General features: G+C 37.6%; 1 protein-coding gene across 1 annotated transcript; it reads left to right on the top strand.

Moving 5' to 3' along the window:
- Positions 1-6,134: 6,134 nt before the first annotated feature.
- On the top strand, positions 6,135-21,317 carry LOC133334041 (uncharacterized). The gene is made up of 5 exons (XM_061542340.1): positions 6,135-6,197; positions 16,080-16,129; positions 16,840-17,103; positions 17,172-17,437; positions 18,209-21,317. The coding sequence occupies exons 1-5, from the start codon at positions 6,155-6,157 to the stop codon at positions 21,315-21,317; spliced, it is 3,732 nt and encodes a 1,243-aa protein (XP_061398324.1). The 5' UTR covers positions 6,135-6,154.
- The last annotated feature ends 1,983 nt before the right edge of the window (positions 21,318-23,300 follow it).

The raw sequence follows: 23,300 nt of genomic DNA, 5'->3' as shown, positions 1-23,300 counted from the left end.
AAAACGATTTATAGCTAAATTAATTTATAGCTATTCGGTACGCCGCGTTGTTAAAAATATAGTCTGTATGTGGGAGCTATATCTACATCTGAACCGATTTTCACGAATATTAACAAATTTCGTGCAAATCGAAGGATACAAAGGGACTTTTGTTGCACCATCTACCTAAAATCGGAGGAAAATATATATGAGAGATATATAAAAATCCAAGCCGATTTTCACGAAATTTAACACACATCGCTTTTAGACCTAATTCAGTACGCTGTGCCAAATTTCGTGCAAATCGAAGGATATATAGGGAAGTTGGTACATCATTTACATAAAATCGAAAGAACACATATATGGGAACTATATCGAAATCTCGACCGATTTTCCCGAAACTCACCACTCATAATTCTAGACTCAATTTAGTACGTTAAGCCACATTTTTGTGCAAATCGAAGCATATAAAGAACTTTGGTGCACTATTTACCTCGAAGTATACATAGAGACTTTGGTACACCATTTACCTTAAATCGGACGAAAATATATATATGAGCTATATCCAAATCTGAACCGATTTTCAGGAAACTTGACACACACCATTCTAGACTTAATTCAATACGCTGTGCCAAATTTCGTACAAATCGAAAGATATATAGGGACTTTAGTACACCATTTACATTAAATCGGACGAAAATATATATGGAAACTATATCTAAATCTGAACCGATTTTCACGAAACTTAGCACACATCATTCTATATTTAAATTAGTAGGCTATACCAAATTTCGTGCAAATCGAATGATAAATAGGGCTTTGGTACACCATTTACCTTAAATCGGACGAAAAAATGTGTGGGAGCTATATCTAAATTTGAACCGATTTTCACAAAACTTAGGACGCATCATTCTAGGTTCAATCCAGTGCGCTGTGCCAAATTTCGTGCATATCGGAAGATATTTAGGGTCTTTGGTGCACCATTTACCTTAAATCGGACGAAAATATATATGGGAGCTATATCTAAATCTGAACCGATTTTCAGGAAACTTAACACACATCATTCTAGACTTAATTCAGTACACTATGCCGAATTTCGTGCAAATCGAAAGATATATAGGGACTTTGGTGCTCCGTTTACATTAAATCGTACGAAAGTATATATGGGAGCTATATCTAAATCTGAACCGATTTTTCCTAATTTCAATAGGGTTCGTCCTTGGACCAAATAAGTGAGCTGTGCCAAATTTCATTCGATTCGATTCATAAATGTGACTTGTACGTTGTTTACAATTTAACATGGACAGACGGACGGATGGACATGCATAAGTGATTCTATGCATATTCTCAAAAGGAACCATCTGTATATCTCATTTCCTCTTGCCTGTTACAAACATCTGCACAAAGACATAATACCTTGTGCCGCAGTGTGGTGAAGGTTATAAATTACATGGATCGATTTTCAATCTGCGAAGCCTTTACTAAAACGGAATGAGATAAACCCATTTCTTTAACGGATGGTGACTAAAGATGAGAAATGGAATGGTGGTCATAGAGCGCTGAAACACCTCAAACGATGGCCAAACCAGGCCAAACGGCCAGGAAAGTTCTGCTATGCATTTGATGGGACTGCAAGGCGATTGTTTATTATGAGTTGATTCCATATGCCAAACGCTACTACTGTCAACAACAACTGGACCGTTTGAAGATAGCAATTGACCAGAAACGGCCAGAATTGGCCAACAGGAGAGGAGGTGTCGTGTTTTACTAGGACAATGCTATGCCACACGCATCTACAGTGACTCGCCAGAAACTTCGAGAGCTTGGTTGGGAAGTTTTAATGCATCCGTCATGCAGTTCGGACTTGGCACCAAGCGATTATCATATTTTTCTTGCATTGCAAAATTTCTTTAATGATAAAAAATTGGTATCTAGGGAGGATTGTGAAAATCGACTACTAGAGTTTTTTCAAATAGAGAGCAGGACTTCTATGAGAGAGGCATCATGAAGTTACCTTTAAAAAATTAAAAAAATTTTCAGGGGAATATTTAACTTCTGTTGGTCTTTTATAAACAAAACCCCTGTAAAGGGTCTTCCACAGACGTCCTGAAAATTAAGTATTAAGTGGAGGTATAAGATCTTCTAAACTTCTTTTAAAAGCTGGAGAATTCTAGAATGTGTTAGATAGCCAGAAAGTCCACTGTATGTCTCGATCGTGTTCCCTACGTAAAAGGGAGGATCCCATCTTTATAAACGATATTTCCTTAAGCCCTTAGTCGTTATAACCGCCCATTGTGCATCGAAATCTCTCAAAGAAATGTTAAGTGATTCAAACGGCATATCTTTGTGACCTGTCTGACAACAGCCTAACTTCATGGCAGGGGGAAGACAACAATAAAAAAAGGAAAAAAACTTCACAGCAGATGCTCCCCATTGGCAACAACAACAACAATATCAACCACAACAACAACCACAGTTTAACCTTTTTTGTCAACATAACACTTAACCTTTATATTTGAGCCAGGTTGATACCAGTTTGTGTGTCTTGTTTTTCCTTCGAATCTTTCTTTGTGGGCTGACATTAAGGAAGTGTTTTGGAGGAAAGAAAAAAAAACTGAAAAAACAAAACCTCCAAAATATTTCATAGAAAGGCTCATCTTCAGGGCAACAATGGCATAACAACGACGACGACGACATTTTGACGGTGTCAAACAAACAATTTCAAATGGTTCATAACTGTAAAAATTTATGGCGAATTGTTAGGCGGCAAAACACGAAGTTATGAAAAAAAAGTTAAAAAAAAATTGGGAGGAGGAAGAAGGAAGAAGATATGCCAGATATGCAATTCGAGGAGGGCTTTTGTTTATCAAGTTAAAATATGAGTTTTTGATGGAGATTCCTGCAAAGTTCGACCTCTAGGGTTAAATTAGGTGTCTTCTTGCATTGATTTTTATTCAAAAGTGGCATTTGGAAATAGAAGAAAATGGAAAGGGCGTTCATTAATATTTTAAGAGCAAATGCTTTATTATTTTGTGGAATTTCTTCATAGAAGGACGAAAAGAGTCATATCTATAATTCTTCTATAAATGTAGGGCCTGAGGACCAAAACCTTTCGCAAGCCTACCACTAAAAATTCTTCCTCAGACATAATACCTTTGAAGGTATTTTGTAGATGAAATAATTCTTAAAAAGTCTTCTATGAATGTTGAACATCCAGAGGATTTCCTAAATGAATTTTATAAACCGAACAGAACATATAAAATGATTAGCTGCTCTGAAATATCATCCTTTTCTTATGACCGATAACCTGCTTTTAAATTAAAAAAATTAATTTAGTTCACATTATGGGTGGAGTCCATCTAATTATCGTCTTTGATCATCTCCTGCATCACTTATCGTAATCTTTTAATCAATTTATAACTCCACAAAATTAAAATGTCATCACCAGCAGCATGGCCCTCAACTGAAACAAAAAAAATATGTTAATTCTCACATCGCATCGCATCAGAAACCGAAGCATCATCAGCAGTTTGATTGATTTAAGGTTCGACTTGAACATTTTTATTTCATTTATCTTTTGCCGAACGTAGATGCATTGAGAACCAACATTAGTTCCCATAACTTTGCAAATAATAATGTTTTATTAATTTTTCGAATTAGATTTCAGTGATAGTTAAGTGAACCTAGTTTCCGAATACCATTTTTTGACTTTGATGACTTGCAAATTGATTTTTAATTATGACGAAAAAAATATGTTAATGTTATGACGGGTTCGAACTTTTCATTTACTCCATCTAAAAATCGATCGAAATCTATACGACGGCTATTGCCAAGATAAATTGATTCCAAGAGAAAAAAAAATGGAAAACTACAGACAATCAGGTTCGAATTGAGATAGAACATACCGAAGGGGTTGGAAACGTGCCCAAAAAAATTCTACACCTTTGGAGGTCCTTGAAAAAATATTCTTTAAGTAATCCAAGCCTTTGCCGTCATTGGAAAAAAAAAAACAGTGAGCGGAGCCGTATAGTCGGACAGGGCCGACCATACGATACCCTACACAACTACCACAGAACTCTATATTTCTGCGGATTTTTATTCCGAGCCTGGGTAATATTTCGTGATAGTTGCACCCTCATGTCCGATAGTTGACCTCTAATCACCTCCTCCTTACACTGACATATTTTCCGAATATTACCAATATTCAGTACAGCCCTTCTAATTACTTGTCCAGATTCCCTTCACAGTGGGTTTTGTTGTGATGTTCGGCTTGTAATTCTAGCCTAGATCAAATTGCAAAAAAAAAAACACAAAAAATAAGTTTTCGGTCCACATCATCCCAAAATTATTATCTGATCATCACTGAAAATTATAGGCGTTGTCCTTGACCATAACTGGAACCTCATGAAACATTTCAAAGCGATCAGCGCTATATTTTCGCCCTCTAGTGTGGTAATGGTTTATTAAATAATATCTGAATACGTAAGCATCTGTAAATATCTACGTGTAACTCCCACATCCGAGTACATACGACAATATAATTGGTATCAATTTAAAGGTCAACCGCTCCTCTTGGATATACTATGAACTTCTCGGCTCTATGTCCTTTAGGAATAAATATATACGCCATGGAATACAAATTTTGTCATTTCTCACACAAAAACGACAAAATTGACCGATCTTTATCAAAACAGTCATGCTTATTCTTTGACCCGATCCCGTTCTCCATGTAAAAAATCGTAACGTTTGGCCCATAATTGCCATTTCATCCCCTAAATATTAACCGATCTTTACCAAAAACAATAGGGGTCTTCATTGGCCAGAACCCATCCTACAAGCAAAATTTCGTGAAGAGTGATCCAAAACTGTGGTCTGTATCGTGTTTACAAATCATAATGGACAGACACATATGTCTAGATCGACTCAGTTAGGCGAGATATGACGATCGGTATACTTAAAGGTGGGTCTAGGACCAATATTTCGCGGCGTTACAAACTCTTGGGGCTGCACAAAGCTATAACACTCTGACAACATAATTGTGTCAGGATGTCAGGTAATCAAAGCCTTTGTTAGTCCTTGTTTAGAACTCTTAGAGCTATTCTAGGCCTTAAATATTCTATAAAAAATCCACGCCTTCTGGTTGGGCCTTGAAAAAATATTCTTTAAAAAATCCACGCCTTCTGATTGGGCATTGAAAAAATATTCTTTAAAAAATTCCCGCATTCTGTTGGGCCTTAAAAAAATATTCTTTAAAAAATCCCCGCCTTCTGTTGGGCCTTAAAAAAATATTCTTTAAAAAATCCACGCCTCCGATAGCCCTTGAAAAAATATTCTTTAAAAAATCCACGCCTCCGATAGCCCTTGAAAAAATATTCTTTAAAAAATCCACGCCTCCGATAGCCCTTGAAAAAATATTCTTTAAAAAATCCACGCCTCCGATAGCCCTTGAAAAAATATTCTTAAAAAAATACACGCCTTCTTTTAGGCCTTGAAGAAATATTCTTTAAAAAATCCACGTCTTCTTTTAGGCCTTGAAGAAATATTCTTTAAAAAATCCACGCCTTCTGGTTGGGTCTTGAAAAAATATTCTTTAAAAAATCCACGCCTTCTGGTTCGGCCTTGAAAAAATATTCTTTAAAAAATCCAAGCCTTCTGATTGGGCCTTGAAAAAATATTCTTTAAAAAATCCACGCCTCCGATAGCCCTTGAAAAAAATATTCTTTAAAAAATCCACGCCTTCTGTTAAGCCTTGAAAAAATATTCTTTAAAAAATCCACGCCTTCTGTTAGGCCTTGAAAAAATATTCTTTAAAAAATCCACGCCTTCTGGCCTTGAAAAAATATTCTTTAAAAAATCCACGACTTCTGTTGGGTCTCGAAAAAATATTCTTTAAAAATCCACGTTCTCCTTTCCATAAAACAAAGGACTTAAGACACAAACTTTATCCCCAAACGGCAACTCATTTTAATTCTCTATGTTTCCCTCTCTCTCTCGCTTTATATTTCTATTTCGTTTCTTATTTCTTATATAACATGCAACAATTTGTAGCATATCATCTGTTGTGCCAGACGAAAATTAACCAAACTATTTCATTATTTTAATTTATTTCTTTATATTTTTTCTAATCTCCTCCTTTTCTTTTTCGTCTATTTTTTTAGATATATTTCTGGCCAACATGGAGTCGCGAAAATCGGTTAAAGGAAACTTTTATTTAGGTGGTAAGTAGGCATTTGCCACATAAAATGAAACTTGGACAGAAAAAAAACATGACCAAAAAAAAACCTGGCAGTATTGTGTTAATATTTTTCGCTGGCATCATCACACCATTCACCGGGAGTCATTAGTGGCACGCATGTGTAAGCACATGCCAAGCAAGGCAGTCAGCAAGGCAGCCAGGTTTGCGTTTGTCTGGCACAGCCAGAGATTTGGTGTTAGTTGTATCATTCATATGGGAATTTGTTCGAAAGAAGAAGAAAAAAAATAAAACGCCAGCAACACGTGTGGCTTTCAAAAGACATGTAGACATCATGAACACGTTTGTTTGCCTACATCATCAGCTTCTTCTTCTTCTTTTGTTTTTTGTTTTGTTGCACGAAAGGCCAAAAGTCAAATGTTGGCAAAAAGTTATAGGAATTGCAGGAGGAAAAAAAACAGGTTAATCATCATCATAGATTTCGGTAGGTGTTGAAAGATGCGGGAGGGAGGAAGTGGGAGGGTTAGGAAGCCAAAAATTATGAAATCATTGACCTTGACTTGATCATCATAAGTTGGCTATACGATGGCCACATAGTTGGGCCAAAACCAAACTGATAACGTTGTCGGTGGCGATGAATCTGGTATTTCTCAAATGCAGTGCAAATGGAAATTCGAAATCCATACTTCAACATAAAAAATATGTATGTATGTAGAAACCTGTACCCAAAAAATAAAAACCTCTGCAAATAACAAAACTTATGACGTTTATATTTTTTCTTGTCTTGTCTAAACTTAAGATCTGAACTTTATACCCTGCTGCCTCAGTGCATGGCAAAATTAAATGTTTTTTATTTAATATCACAACAACAATAACAAAAAATATAACTACAAATAATAATTGATAACAAAATGTTTAAAACGTTTGCACACGCAGCATTTTTATTATATTTTTTTATTTTGTGTGTGTGTGTGTGTGTGTTAATATTTAAACAAAAGACTTAAGCCACGAACTTGAAGTTCATTTATTTAGCAGAAGACCTCTGTCATCATCATCACTGAAAGAAACCTGATCGCCGCTGCAGTGTGGCTCTTTTTTCATTGACATTTAAAACGAAGTGGTTTGCACCGCTCAGGAATAGAACTCGTGAACGTCGTGTGAATAAGTCAACGAAGTTCATAGAACTTGATATTACATTTCAAGTTCAAATAGCATTAGAGAAGCAAAGCCAATGGACAAAACTCGTCTTCCAATAAAAAACACATCTTCTTAGATGTAGACCTATTAGACATCGAATGTCATTATATCGAGTAATGGAAGGACCTGTCTACCGTTTATAATTCAGAAGAATTCCTGCACAATAAATAGAATAAACTTTTAAAAATAAGTTAAAAGAGCTAAGTGACAGGAATTCTATTTTTCCAATGCAAAAAAAAATCTGCTTGAAATTTATCGGGGACTGTGGGCAAATTTAATTTTTATAGAAAAATGTCCTTGGCAGCTAAAGATATATAGAAAAACATAAACAGCAGCTGGTAGACAAAGGTTTTTCTATTACAAAATCCTTAGTGGCTGAGGATCGTTTTTTTTTCTTTCTATTGCTGAGGTCAAATGTATTCCAAAGAAACCCCTTCGGACACTTTTTTCTTTCAACAATAATTTTGCAAATGGACAAAAACATTAGGACATGCGGATTTATATATCCTTCGTAACTATGGTGTAAGGGTATAATAGCTTTTCGAGGCAACGAAAAGCGTTTGGAAGTGTTTGGAATACCGTGAAATATTGGTCCAAGACCCACCTTTTAATATACCGATCGTCATATCTTGACTAGCTGGATCGATATAGACATGTGTGTCCATCCATCACAATTTTTAGGACAGATGGACGGACACACATGTCACAGTTATGGACCAATCGTAACAATGTTGGTTCAGTTCGGCCCGAAGAAGACCCCTATTGTTGTTATCCAAAAACCAAAATTTTACACGAAGAATGGAATCTGACCATGGAATAAACAATGCCCATTACATGATAATCGGTCAATATTTAGCGGTTCATATGGACCCAGACTTTTGTGTGATTACACTATTTACATTATATTTTTACTCCCGATCGCAGAAGTTGACAGTATAACCGAGAGAGGTGCCTGACCTATAAATTGATGCCAATTAAATTTGTCAATGAGTTTGTCGCATGAGTTATACGTAAATATTTTAGGGGGTATACGTATTCTGATTACCAGACTAGAGGGCGTAAATGTCGCTCCGATCACCATCAGATGATATTTAAGGGACGAAATGACCAAAAAACTTATGAAATGACCAAGCCAAACATCGCAATTGTTACACGGGGAAGGGGATCTGACCAACCCATTAAAATGACTGTTTTGAAACCCTTTGATCAAGTCGGAAGTTGGACCTACAAAGAGTCAAAATTTTCAAAATTTGTTGATCAAATAGTAAAAAAATGGAGTTTCGATTAGATTTAATATGTGCATATCGTAATATTTTTTACCCACTCTAAGCCATGTCTGAATATGAAATCGGTTTACTCCCGGTATCTTCCCAAAATTTGTCAACATATTAACAAATAGAATATCCGATTTCTTAATATTATTCAAATGGTGAGTTCTTCAAAAAAAAAATTGTACTTCCAAAAACAAATCACCCTTTTCTCCGGGCCAATTATTAAGAACCTAAGGACATTTTTTATAGAAGATAATTTTCAGAACCTGATTACAATTCTTCCGGATTTTAAATGTAGGTCCTACGGTTAAGAGAACATTTTTTGCAATGGTGAGAGATGAACTCCTCCTGCGGGGCCGCCGAGGTTATAAAAAATTCTGGAGAACTCATTTATATGCAATGTGTACCGAAGAATTGATTCAAAGGGAAGAATCGTTTAAATTTTTTCGTTAAATAATTGTCATCCTGATGGTATCTTACATTTGTGAAAAAGAGCATCTATAGATACAACATTTCCTTGTATCATTTTTTAAAAATGAGGTATGGCGAACAGAACATATTCTCCAGACAGTATTAAATAATAGTAAAAGAACCTTCTTGAAGGGGGTTTGTAGATCTCCTTCAGATCTTCTATAGATAGAATAGAGTCGAACAATGTTGCAAAATATATAAAAAGGACAGACAATAATTAACAGAAAAAATAGGATGGATCGAATAGCCATCTGCGAAGCCTTAGCCAAACGGAATGAGATAGGCCCATTTCTTAAACGGATGACTCGCCAGAAACATCGGGAGCTTGGTTGGGAAGTTTACAGTCCGGACTTGGCCCCAAACGATTATCATCTTTTTCTTGCATTGCAAAATTTTTTCAATTATAAAGAATTGGTATCTATGGAGGATTGTGAAAATCGACTACTAGAGTTTTTTTTGCAAATAGAAAGTAGCACTTCTCTGAGAGAGGCATTATGAAGTTACCTTTAAAAGGGCAACAAATCATGCAAAACAACAAATCATGCGCACATTTGGCCCAATTCGGACATTCCGAAACATGTTAAACAAAGTCCTATAGTTACTTAGCTGGCTTATGACAGAACAGTTGTTCCATAAACCGAGCTTAAAACAAGATTTCCAAAGATTTCTTGTGCGCATCTCTTCCAATTTGAAAGACCATATTCCGAGATGTTGTCTTCTACTTGATCTTTCCATCGGATTCGTGGTCCTCCTGGACCACAGCTTGCTCGCTTTTATATGCCTTTTGAGCTGGGGCATTCTCATCCATTCTCACAACATGACCTAGCCAACATACTCGCTGCAGCTCGATTCGTCTGACTATGTCGATGTCCGAGAATAGATGATAAGCTTATAGTTCATTCGATGACGATATTCACCGTTGACGCAGATCGGCCTATAGATCTTCCGGAGAATTTTTCTCTCAAACATTCCAAAAGACCTGCCTCATCTGATTGCTCAAGTACCCAATGCTTCAGATCCATACAACAGCACGGGTAATATCAGCGTTTTGTAGGCTGTGAGTTGAGTCTGGCGAGAGTTGGCCTTGCTTTTAAGTTGATTGCTCCGACCATAGTAGCATCTGTTGGCCAACACTATTCTCCTCCGGATTTCAAAGCTGATATTATTTGTTTTGTTTATTGCGGTACCGAGGTATATAAAATCTTTAACTACCTCGATGTTGTAGTTTTCAAGTTCTACAGTTGGTCAGAGTCTACTGGACGTCTTGCGCGTTGATACCATCAGCTTTGTCATCTCTTACTTTAGCAGACTCCTTCTAAATTTGTTGAAAGATGGCTGTTATCGCTCGCAATGTTCGACATATTATGTCGATGTCGTCGGCGAAGGCGAGTAATATATGCAGCTTGGTGTACAGAGTGCCATTTCTGTTCACATTTGCATCTCGTATGACCTTTCCAGCAGAATGTTAAACATGTTACACGACATACTTTCACCTTGTCTGAATCCTCGTTCGGTATTGAAGGGCACCGAGAGGTCCTTTCCGACTTTAACGGAGAGTGCAGTTATACGGTGACTATCCACAAAGTGGTCCCATATCGATCATTTTATTTTGTAGGGAGATTTTTTATCCCTTGAGAAACCTAAGTACCAAATTATAGCCAATTCTTTAAAAAAAAGACTCAATATACCGAATATTTGCGGGTATCGTTATATGGGTCCTCTACCAAAACGTTGTTGAAAAACACCCCAAGATGGTCTTTTAATAGCAATGCCCTTGAGGGATATCGTTATATGGGTCCTCTACCAAAATTTCGCGGCGTTAAAAACTCCCCTGGAAGGTCTTTTAGCACAATGCCCTTGAGCTATAATACCCTGACAACATAGCCAATTCAGTTAAAAAAGTAAAATCACCCTTGGATGGTATTTTAATGGCAATGCTATTGAGGACCTCATGAGGACCCTAAGTTCCAAATTATAGCCAATTCTGTTAAAAAAGACTCAAAATGCCGAATATTTGGTGGTATCGTTATATGGGTCCTCTACCAAAACGCGGTTGAAAAACACCCCTGGATGGCCTTTTAATGACACTGCCCTTAATATTCTTTCCTAGCTAGAAGTTATGGTGAAGACCGTAAATAAATTAAAGACATTCGGAGAAATGTCTACTAAATAACTCTTATAAGATCTCCACTTCTATTTATATTAAAAAAATACATTCTGAAACACCTATAGATAAAATAACTTCTCAATGACCACTGTCGAATGACGGGAACCTAATAGTATTTTGTGGTCGAACTTAGTAATACATAAGGTCCTTAATATATTTTGTATCAGACTTTCTGAAATCTTTAAAATTTAGAGCTATTTCATGTCTTTAGTAAATAGAAAATCGGTACACTATATTGCACAGGTCAAAGAAGTTACTGAGGATATGTTCTATAGACAGAAGGCCTTTTGTGTTTCTAAGGATAAATTCTACGGAATTTATATAAGGAGAAAATGTTGATCTTTCTGATAGCTATACAGTGCGATCCTGTAACCGTCAAAAATTCGCCATAAATTCAAAATTTCATTTTTAGTTTCAACTTTACTGTTTTCATTCGATATGCCAAAATAAAAATAAAGGAGATGACCTGACCTGTAAAATGTATAAAAAAAATTCCGAACATTTGTTTTAATTTCGAACAAATTTAATTTATGTCCAAACCCAACTGATGGGTGTTCGAACACATCAATCAAACTGGCACATAACTATTTAACGGGCTCAATTAATATTTCATCTTAAAAATAGAGAGATATGACTTGTCAAGCTGACAGGTCAAATATGGAGAAATTTGATAGTGTAAATAGGTATCAGATATCGGTAGCCAAAAACAAAAAAATATACATATGTATGTATATATCTTATTTGGGAACCTGTGATTTATATCTCTCTGACATATTGTATTACGATTTTGACATTGACACGACTTGTCTACCGAAAATGTTAATCACAATATTCGCTAGTAATTAATCTTCAGCGTCGTGGCTCCCTAACGCACTCATAACCCAGACACACACCCATGAAAGCCATCAAGTTCAGTGGTCAAGCGGCTGGGGTGGTGGCTTGCCAAGTGCTAGAATTCTGCATATGGTCGGGCTAATACCATTAACCACATTTCTTTGTAAACATTGAAATCAAGCTGAAGGCTATTTGGGTTATTATTATGCGTCTTCGTATCTGCAGCAGCAATGCCACACAAATCGCCAACAACAACAATCGTAATAATTTTTATTGTTTTTATGGAGGAAAATTAAAAAAAAAAACAGAAATATACGAATTACAAATTATTAAAATAAAAATTAATTTTAATTAAAGAAACAAATTGTACTACAATCGTTATTACCAGTTGGAACAAATGTGAGTCGAGCATTTTAAGCGGGGCGGTGAGGTCAAGCGTAGCAATGAGCAGAAGAAGGAATTGGGGGGTAAAATACGGGCTGGAATTAAAAAAACGGAAAATTACAGAGATAAACATTTTTGAGACCTCTGATCCACAAGTTTTCCTATTTGGAAAAAATTGTAAGGTCCCTGGTTCAAGTTTCTACCGAAAAGAAAACAAATGGTGAAAATCCTGGTCCATATATTTTCTATTAAAAAATTGTTAGAGCTCCGAGCCAACTTTTTTTCCAATTTTTCCATGGTAGAAACAAATTCTTCAGGATCTCTGGTTAAGATTTTTTCGCCCAAAATTTTCTTCTATCAAAAAAAAAAAAAATCGTTAGGAACATAAGCCAATTTTTTTATAGAAAAAAATTCGTTAGATCTCAGGTCCAATTTTTTCCTGAAGAAAAAAATTCGCTGGGACATGAGCATGATTTTTTTTGTATAAAAAAATCGTCAGTATCTACGGTCCAAGTTTTTATAAAGAAAAAAATCATTAGGACCTCATGTCTATGATTTTTTTATATAGACAAAAATATTGTATAGAAAAAAATAGTCAGGACCTATGGTTCAAGTTTTTTGTGTAGAAAAAAAACTCTTCAGGTCACATGGCCCAAGTTTTTTTTGATAGAAAAAAATTGTAGGGACCTATGATCCAAGTTTTTTTTTTCTATAGAAGAAAATTTGCCAGGACCTATGTTTTCTCTACAGAATAAATCGTCAGAACTTATGAATTTTTATAAGGACTCTGGCCCAAATTTTTTCTATAGAAAAAAAATCATAAGGGCATTTTCCCCAAGTTTTTTCTATAGAAAAAATCGTCAGGAACTCTGGAAAATGACTTTTTTTCCATTGAAAAAATCAGCAGGACCAAAGGCCCATGTTTTTGCTTTCAAGTGGTCTAAGCAGTGAGTTGACTTTAGTTCTAAATGGGCCAAGATGCGCCGTTAAAACACAAAGCACCCATGAGATATATAAGACGAGCGAACACCAAGGACAATGAAAGGGTCAGAAGCATGTCATGAGTATACCTAACAGGCTAAGAGGTGGAAGTCCCAAGGATATTCATATTATCCTGTGAAGAATCCCCTTAAGGGGATATGCGAGGTTCCATGAATTAATGTGTCAAGACACCGACGAATCAAGAGTTACGAACAAGGGGGTTACTATTAATAGGTTAGGATTCGGGGGTCCCAAGGGTTACGGACAATGGACTAATATGCTTAACATCCAAGGGTTACGGACACCTCGTGGGACTAAAGAGTTGTAGACACCTCAAGGGAATTCCTAACAGCTTAAAATACAAAGGACCCAATGGTAGCGGACACTTCCAGAGGAGTTCTAACGGCCTTAGAAGCACTCCTAATAGAATACGACTTATGGGACCCAAGGGCTACGGACACCTCAAGAGGGTGCCTAATAGGCTAAGATGCGAGGTACCAAATGTTACGGACAATTCAATTTCTAACGGGTTAAGGCGCATTCCTAATTGTCTAATATGCGAGGGACCCTAATAGACTAAAACGCGTGGGACCCACAGGTTGTAGACACCTCAAGAGTTGAACACTCTTGATTCTAAGAGGATCTTGATCCTAACAGGTCTTTTTTAAATATTTTTTCTAGAGAACTTTCAGACCTTTAGGCGTGGATTTTTTAAATATTTTTTCTAGAGAACTTTCAGACCTTTAGGCGTGGATTTTTTAAATATTTTTTCTAGAGAACTTTCAGACCTCAAGGCGTGGATTTTTTAAATATTTTTTCTAGAGAACTTTCAGACCTCAAAGCGTGGATTTTTTAAATATTTTTTCTAGAAAACTTTCAGGCCTTTAGGCGTGGATTTTTTAAATATTTTTTCTAGAGAACTTTCAGACCTTTAGGCGTGGATTTTTTAAATATTTTTTCTAGAGAACTTTCAGACCTTTAGGCGTGGATTTTTAAAATATTTTTTCTAGAGAACTTTCAGACCTTTAGGCGTGGATTTTTTAAATATTTTTTCTAGAGAACTTTCAGACCTTTAGGCGTGGATTTTTTAAATATTTTTTCTAGAGAACTTTCAGACCTTTAGGCGTGGATTTTTAAAATATTTTTTCTAGAGAACTTTCAGACCTTTAGGCGTGGATTTTTTAAATATTTTTTCTAGAGAACTTTCAGACCTTTAGGCGTGGATTTTTTAAATATTTTTTCTAGAGAACTTTCAGGCCTTTAGGCGTGGATTTTTTAAATATTTTTTCAAGAGAACTTTCAGGCCTTTAGGTGTGGATTTTTTAAATATTTTTTCTAGAGAACTTTCAGACCTTTAGGCGTGGATTTTTTAAATATTTTTTCCAGAGAACTTTCAGGCCTTTAGACGTGGATGTTTTAAATATTTTTTCTAGAGAACTTTCAGACCTTTAGGCGTGGATTTTTTAAATATTTTTTCTAGAGAACTTTCAGGCATTTAGGCGTGGATTTTTTAAATATTTTTTCTAGAGAACTTTCAGGCCTGTAGGCGTGGATTTTTTAAATATTTTTTCTAGAGAACTTTCAGACCTTTAGGCGTGGATTTTTTAAATATTTTTTCTAGAGAACTTTTAGGCCATTAGGCGTGGATTTTTTAAATATTTTTTCTAGAGAACTTTCAGACCTTTAGGCGTGGATTTTTTAAATATTTTTTCTAGAGAACTTTCAGGCCTTTAGGCGTGGATTTTTTAAATATTTTTTCTAGAGAACTTTCAGGCCTTTAGGCGTGGATTTTTTAAATATTTTTTCTAGAGAACTTTCAGGCCTTCAGGCATGAATTTTTTAAATATTTTTTCTAGAGAACTTTCAGACCTTTAGGCGTGGATTTTTTAAATATTTTTTCTAGAGAACTTTCAGACCTTTAGGCGTGGATTTTTTAAATATTTTTTCTAGAGAACTTTCAGGCCTTTAGGCGTGGATTTTTTAAATATTTTTTCTAGAGAACTTTCAGACCTTTAGCCTAGAGAACTTTCAGGCCTTTAGGCATGAATTTTTTAAATATTTTTTCTAGAGAACTTTCAGACCATTAGGCGTGGATTTTTTAAATATTTTTTCTAGAGAAGTTTCAGACCTCTAGGCGTGGATTTTTTAAATATTTTTTTCTAGAGAACTTTCAGACCTCTAGGCGTGGATTTTTTAAATATTTTTTCTAGAGAACTTTCAGACCTCTAGGCGTGGATTTTTTAAATATTTTTTCTAGAGAACTTTCAGACCTCTAGGCGTGGATTTTTTAAATATTTTTTCTAGAGAACTTTCAGACCTCTAGGCGTGGATTTTTTAAATATTTTTTCTAGAGAACTTTCAGACCTCTAGGCGTGGATTTTTTAAATATTTATTAAGAAGTCAGAATTCTATTCGAAGATTCCTTAGAAGACCCATTAACCCCATTAACTCAATTCATAATTTGCCTGCCTCTTTTTAACACTCCCACCCCGACCTTGTGACCTTTAATTGAAAATTAATTCCAAATTTTTGCAAAATCACTAATTGTTATTTTTTACCTGTCTCTCTTTCTCTTCTTCTTCTCTTCCATATTTCGTTCCAGCTTTTTTAGTTCTAGTTGTGCTATTAAATCTTGGCGTGGCTGATGCACGAGTAAGTATGACGACTTATGTCCGATAAAAAAAAATATAATAATTAAACATTAAATGCCATGGATAAATTGTTATGGATGCTTCCGCAATTTTTGGACGGAACCGAAAATTTAATGGAATTTTTCACGCTATGCGAAACAGAGTTGGGGTAGATAAACTGTTGAAACGATGTGGAACACGAAGCGATATGAAAATGGCGAACATTGCTCAAAGGGGACTCTATTTAGATTAATAAAGTCCGGAGGGTCTTCTATTGTCCATAGAAGACATGGCGATATTTTATTTTTTATAAAATATATGGAGCCTTAATGTGAAGACCTGAGAACATTTATTTCTAAGAAAAAAATCCTCAGGACAGTTTATTTTTATCAAAACAAAGTCTTAATGGCCTGCGATATTAGTTCTATGGTCCTGAGCACAAAAATTTTCCGGTATACATAGAAAAAATTCCACGGGACCTGAGCACAAGTTTTTTTCTTAGGTCTGAGACTTTTAATAGAAAAAAATGTTCTCAGATATTCCGAATTTGTGTTTATAAAAATATATACCTCAGGTCCTGAAAAAAATTTTCCTCATGTCCTGAGGATTTTCTTCTATATAAAAAAGATTATTTTCCCCTACAGATCTCTTCCAAAATCTCCAGGATTCTGTTATGCCAAAATCATACTTCACTAATATATTTTCTCTTCCCTGTCCTCCGCCATTTCACAGAGCCATATACCCGCAAGAGTTTTAGCCAAACAAACCGGAGCCACACAATTCGAGGAGCACTATGAAACCCAAGCGGACTGCAATGAACACAAGCACAGCCTAAGGAAGCGAGCCTCCGATGAAGATGTCGACTATGAGGTGTATCAGGGTGTGGTGGGACGTCCCGGCATTGATTTCCCCATTTATCCACGCATACCCAAGACCAGTTTCAGTTGCCGATCCTATGGTAATGGTTATTTTGCAGATATGGAAACGGATTGTCAGGTAAGGGTCTCCCTCCCCCACAAAATTTCTGCCCAAACGAATTTAAAAATATTTCCTCTCCTCTCCAGGTCTTCCACATTTGCGAAGAGGGCCGTAAAATCTCTTTCCTCTGCCCCAACGGCACCATATTTCAACAAAGTGAACTAACCTGTGATTGGTGGTTCAAGGTCAACTGTTTGGGTTCGTCAACTTTCTATGGTGAGAGTAGCGAACTGTTGGGAAAACAGCGCGATCAACATTTAAAACCCGTTGTACCCGTCCAAGGTTTTAATATAGTAGGCGGTGGTTTGAATATAAAACCTCGAGTACCTGCTAAGAGTACGTCCTCGCGTTCGCGGGAAGGAATTTCCATTGATGCTGAGCCATCAAGTGTTAATTATAATGGTAAGAGTGGTCGTAATGGTTCAGGTTCGGGTAGAAATTCGGATGGTAGCAGTGGATCAGGACAACGTAAAGGTTCCGGAGATTTGGATGGTCCCTATGGCGGCGGCAAGGGTAAGGTGTCAGGTAGCCAAAGATCGGGTGCGGATTTGAGTAATGAAAATTATGGAGCTGGCAATAGAGGCTCGGGTGTCAATGGCGACAAATACCGGGATGGAAATCGTGGCCCTAATGCCTCCAATGATAAATACAGAGATGGTAATAGAGGACCCGATGCCAGCAATGATAAATACAGAGATGGTAATAGAGGACCCGATGCCAGCAATGAAAAGTACAGAGACGGAAATCGTGGCCCTGATTCCACAAACGATAAATACAGAGATGGCAAACGTGGTCCTGATGGCAGCAATGAATATTATCGTGATGGTAATAATGGCCCTAATAGTGACAGTTATAATGTGGGCAAAAATGGTCCCGATAATGACAACTATAGAACTGGTGGTAAAGGTAAAGATGGTCCCAGCGGTGATAAATATCGTGTAGGTGGTAATGGTCCCAATGGCAAAGATGGTCGTGCGGGAGGTAATGGTCCAAGTGCTGATAAATACAAAGTCGGTAAAAATGGTTCCAGTGGTCCGGATGGTCCCAGCGGTCCTGATGGACCCCAGGGTACAAATGGTCCCAGTGGATCGGGAAGTGATGTGACTCCTTTTGCTGCCACCAGTGCCAGTCATGAATATCCCAGCATCAACAAACCCGAAAGACGTATCGATTCCGCTGAAATGCCTTCCATAGAAAGTGTGGACTTTGAAGATCTTTCCAGTGAAAAATCCCGTTCCGGAATTACCGTTATCAACAGCAATACTAATGATGAAGATGAATCCCAAATAACAGCTGAATCCGCATCCTTTGTTAGTGATCGCAGTCGTAATGCTTATGGGGGTGCAGATAAGTCCAAATATCAGGTTGCGGCCAAGGATTCCAAGGGCGGCAAATCATCCGATGAAGGACGTAACAGAGGTGCTGGAGATCGTGGCTCACAAAGACATGGCTATGTCGGATTGAGCAGTGAAACCACAGAGAAAGCCCGCAATGGCCAAAGGGGTAATCAACGTTACCGTGAGGAGAAGCCTGCCCAGGACTCGAGTGATGAAAAATTGAATAAGAAGTACAAATATTCCGGCAGCAACGTGGAGAACAAGAAGGAAAAATTCGTGGTGGATAGTGGTGATAAGTTACCGCACCCCACACCGTCCTATGTTTCGGGAACCTACACCACAGCTAGACGTTTGGATTCGACCAGGACAACCCCCTTCTACACACCCACAGTACCCTCCGTGGTGGTCAAGGGTAAGAGTGGAGGTAGTGATGGAAAATACAACAAAGAGGGCGTGGCCACAACTCCCACACCACACCGCTTCAATGTGGCAAAACAGGGTTCAGGTCTCCTCTTGGGTGAGGGTGAAAAGAAAGATGCCGTGAAACCCACAACCAGTCCCAAATCTTCGCAAGTTAGTGAAGCCACAACCCTACGCTCTATTGTGATTGGTATGCGTCACAACTATGGAGAACAAGAGTTGCCACGTAATCACAAATATTATGAAGCGGATATAGACTCCGGAGAATCCACAACACCAGCCACCACCGGCCCAACCTATTTACCCAAATCTTCGTCAAGTACTACAAAGCTTTCCAAGGGTTCCAGTGGTGATAATTTGCTCTTTGCCCCCGTTACCGATATTGAGGTTAATCGCAATGTCAACGAGATGCTGAAGACCATGGATGTGATAAAACATAACTTCCAGGATGTGGAATTGATCAAGCAATCCGCAAATGGTAGCAATCGTCCTGGTTTGGATATACCACCATCATCGGGACCGGATGCTTTGGTTTCATTGGCCAAATATTTTGCCACAGAACATAATGAGTCTTCTTCGTCTGTTGGGCACAATGTTAACTCTCTGGCCGCGGGTGAGGATAAGAAAACGGAAAGTGTTAAGGGTAAAAGTGACACCTTGTCGACAACGGTGTTGAGGGAGAAGGGAGAAGGCAAGGGTGCAGAGGATAACAGTGATACGACATTGGTTTCGTCCAAGAGTGAATCTCATTCCGGCAGTTCAAATTCCTTGGCGCCCAAAGACAAACCCTCCGACACCACTGCCACCTTGACCACTGAAAGTTCAGCCTCATTGGCGGCCAACGCCGATGACATTGCCAACAGTTTGTTGAGCAATAAAACCGTCAAGAAATACCAGAAACTCTTTGGTTTGGATCAGGGCGAAGAAGAAGGAACTGAAACTCCGGACAGCAAATCCCGAAGTGGCGTAGATGCGGTAAATATTCCCGCCACAGCAAATGTGGTGACCTCCTTCCCACAAATTGGCCCCACAGATGCCACCATACGCACCCTGGCCGAAAAACCTGAGTCACGTAAAATTGCCCAAGTCTTCTCGAATGCCCTTAATGATTATCTCAATGATCCCATCAAGTTCCGAGATGAATTGAGGTCCCAGGCCAGACCCACAGAACCACCATTTGAAAATCGTTTTGTTAGTGTCACCGATCCCACTCTGTTCAATCATGGCACTGCGGCCACTTATTTGCCCACAGTAGCTCCCACCACAAATCGCCCATATTCCACAACAGAATCGAACTTAGCGGCAGATATCAATAGCCATTTGATTACCTCGACCGGGTATCCAGATTCTGAACAAACCACAAATGTATTCGATGCCACCACCTTTAAGAGTTCCTCAGAACGTAAATCGAATTTGGAATTCTCGGCAGAATTGGAACCACCCAGTAATTCCGATTCTGGAGAAGAACTTTTGCACACCCAGCACACCGAATCGTTTGTCAAGAATTCAAGAAATCACAATGAAAAATCTGGCAAATTGAGTACGGACCCCAAGCCACAAAAACCCTGGACCTTTGCCAATGAAGATGATGTTTTGGATCCGCTGAAAATCAATGATGGTCTGATGAAGAAAACCACCTATCAGCCCAAGACCCAGGGTAAATCTTCATCGTTTACATTAGATACACAAGCAAGAAGCCATACATCTTACTCCTCGAGCTCCTCCTCTTCAGAACGCATTGAGGGTAGACAAAATTCCCAATATAGACAGCAACAACAACAACAACAACCGGAAGATCCTTGGGGTGATCTTTTTGATTCCTATGATATCTCCAAGGAAAATCTACCCGCCACCACAGGACTTCAGCGTATTGCCAATAAACTATTTGGTGGCCTCAATGAATCGGAGGCTCTACATTTGAAAAATGTTATGGCCGAAGCGGAACATAATCGTCAAATTTTAAGACTTCTCCTTCTGCTCATTCAAACCTGCGACGATCACAATGGCAAGGCATTGGAACGATCACGTAAAAGTCTACTGGGAGCCTTGATTTCCATGGATGGTAAATTGCACAGCTCTACAAAGACCCAGACTAGAGAACTCACGCACACAGTGACCACAACAGAAAAGCTACCCATTACCACCTATCGCAGAACTGGTAGTGGCGAAGAAATTACCACGACCACCATGAGTTATGGTTCCACAGATTTGCCACCAGCCACAACAACATTTACCGCCACCACCACAGCAGATAGCGGCGCCAACAGTGCCGAAGCCACCACAAAATTTGCCATTATTGTTGATGATATTGGTGGTGAAACTTCCGCCGCAACAACGACAACAGAATCAGGATCTATAACATCCTCCTCCGGCTCTTCATCGCCCGGCAGCCTTGATGGCAATGCCGATAAAAGAGCTTTGGAATTACTAAAGTCATTGTATTCACTGGCCTCGAAATTCACCAGCAGACGGTAAACTAGTAAAAGCTACATAGGCCTAGTAAGCTTTTATTTGTCCACATACGATTCCTAAAACAATCAACAAAAACGATAAATCCTGTAAAGCAGAAAACAAATCAATCAAACAGAAACAGTGTTGCCAGCATTAATTACTAGCAGTTATTAAGAAAGCTTACCTACAAAACAAAAGCTTTTCATAAAGAAAGAATGGAAGGAGAAGAAATCATATTAGTCAAAATTTTTTTATCTACAATATTTTTGTTAAAAACAAAGCTTCTTTATTTTTTTGTAAAATGTTGCAAAGTTTTATTTTTTTATTAGTTTTTAAGAGATTAGAACTTTTTTTCTCCGAGACCCTAAAGCATTTAACAGTCAAGAAGTCCTTATTTCTTTGTCTCAATTTTTTTCAAGTTCATCTTTTATTATGTTCTATCCAAAAAATTAAAATCCACCGCCAAATAAGTCAAAACAAACTCACACACCTAATAAGAAACGTTCCATAACTCATTCACAATAGTTAAGCCTGAAGTCACAATAATCCAATAGTTAGTCCGTCAAGTAAAGTACGTAACGTAAGGCAGAATTTTCAAGTCATCTGGTTCGTTTAGTGTGAAGAATAGAAAAATAAAACTATATCCTACTGATAATGGTGTTGAGGAAAAAAAAGGAAGAAGAGATATAAAGGCGATTATCGCCTAATAGTGAATCTCAGTTCGGAACATCAAATTCCTCGATGGCCAATTATAAACCTTGAAATATAACATCCATATGGACCACTGAAAGTTCAGCCTCATTGGCGCCCAACGCCGATGACATAGACACCAGTTTGCTAAACGATAATTCACTATTTAATTAATCCGTTAAGTAACGTAGGAAACGCACGTCATACAAATATTCGGAAATCTAACACCGATCATTTTCTTAAAATAAAAACAATGAAGACATATACCAGAAGACTTACTACCCTGATTCAATCACAAACAATTGGTACTCCAGCAAGTAACGTACATAACGTAAGGCATTGATATTTTGAAATCTTCATTGGGGCCCAACGTAAATTATATTGCCACCATAAATTAGATAGGGATCAGAAAAGTAAACATTTCAAAAAAGTGATGCTCTTTCTCCTAATTAGCGGTGAACCGAAAGTATGGAGAAGGTAATTGTGAAAAGAAGGAAGCCACGTCTGAAATTTCTAATATCCAACAAAAAACCTCTCAGATTTCACTGAACTTTTCAAAATAAGTAGAACAACTTCATTGGCGCCCAACGTAAATAATATCGCATCGATTTTACTTAGAGACACACACGAATCATAAGCATGAAAAATCTTACATCCTAGTCGGTGGATGTGATAGGGACCAGAAAACTAAAAAAATGTCAAGAATAAAGTGACGCTCTTTCTTCGTGTCATCGGTGACCAGAAAGTATAGAGAACAAGGTAACCATGAAAAAATTGGTATTTCCAATTCCTTGGCTTTACCCAAAAAAAAAAACAATAAGCGCCCAACGTGAAAACCCCCCAAGATATCACTGTCATTTTGACCTTAAGCAGAACAGCACAATTGGCGCCCAACCTAAATGATATCGCATCGATTTTACTTAAATACACCCATGAGTCATAAATAAAATGGACATGAAAAATCTTACACCCTGGTCGGTGGATATGATAGGGATCAAAAAAACTAAAAAAAATGTCAAGGATAAAGTGACGCTCTTTCTTCGCATCATCGGTGACCAGAAAGTATAGAGAAGGGTAACCGTGAGATGAACCTCATTTAGGAAGTTCCATTAATTGGCGCCCAACGTAAAAAATCACAGTTATCACTGTCATTTTGACCTTAGGCAGAATAGCTCTATTGACCCCAAAGTAAGGGCCATCGCAACCATTCTACTTAAATACACCCATGGGTCATAAGTGAAATTAGTATGAAACATCTTACTCCCTGGTCGGTGTATAGAATAGGGATCAGAAAACTGAAAAACTGTCAAGTGACGC

Source organism: Musca vetustissima, unplaced genomic scaffold, assembly GCF_032173495.1.
Source record: "Musca vetustissima isolate MV318-11 ecotype Yass unplaced genomic scaffold, APGP_CSIRO_Mvet_v1 utg73297, whole genome shotgun sequence".
NCBI classification, from domain to species: domain Eukaryota; kingdom Metazoa; phylum Arthropoda; class Insecta; order Diptera; family Muscidae; genus Musca; species Musca vetustissima.
The sequence above is the reverse complement of the archived record's forward strand: the minus strand, read 5'-3'. Positions and strand labels throughout refer to the sequence as shown.

Coding starts and splice junctions, on each gene's coding strand:
- LOC133334041 (XM_061542340.1), top strand. CDS start 6,155: ATGGAGTCGCGAAAATCGGTTAAAGGAAACTTTTATTTAGGTG. Junction 6,198..16,079: donor AGGAAACTTTTATTTAGGTG/GTAAGTAGGCAT, acceptor ATTTCGTTCCAG/CTTTTTTAGTTCTAGTTGTG. Junction 16,130..16,839: donor TTGGCGTGGCTGATGCACGA/GTAAGTATGACG, acceptor GCCATTTCACAG/AGCCATATACCCGCAAGAGT.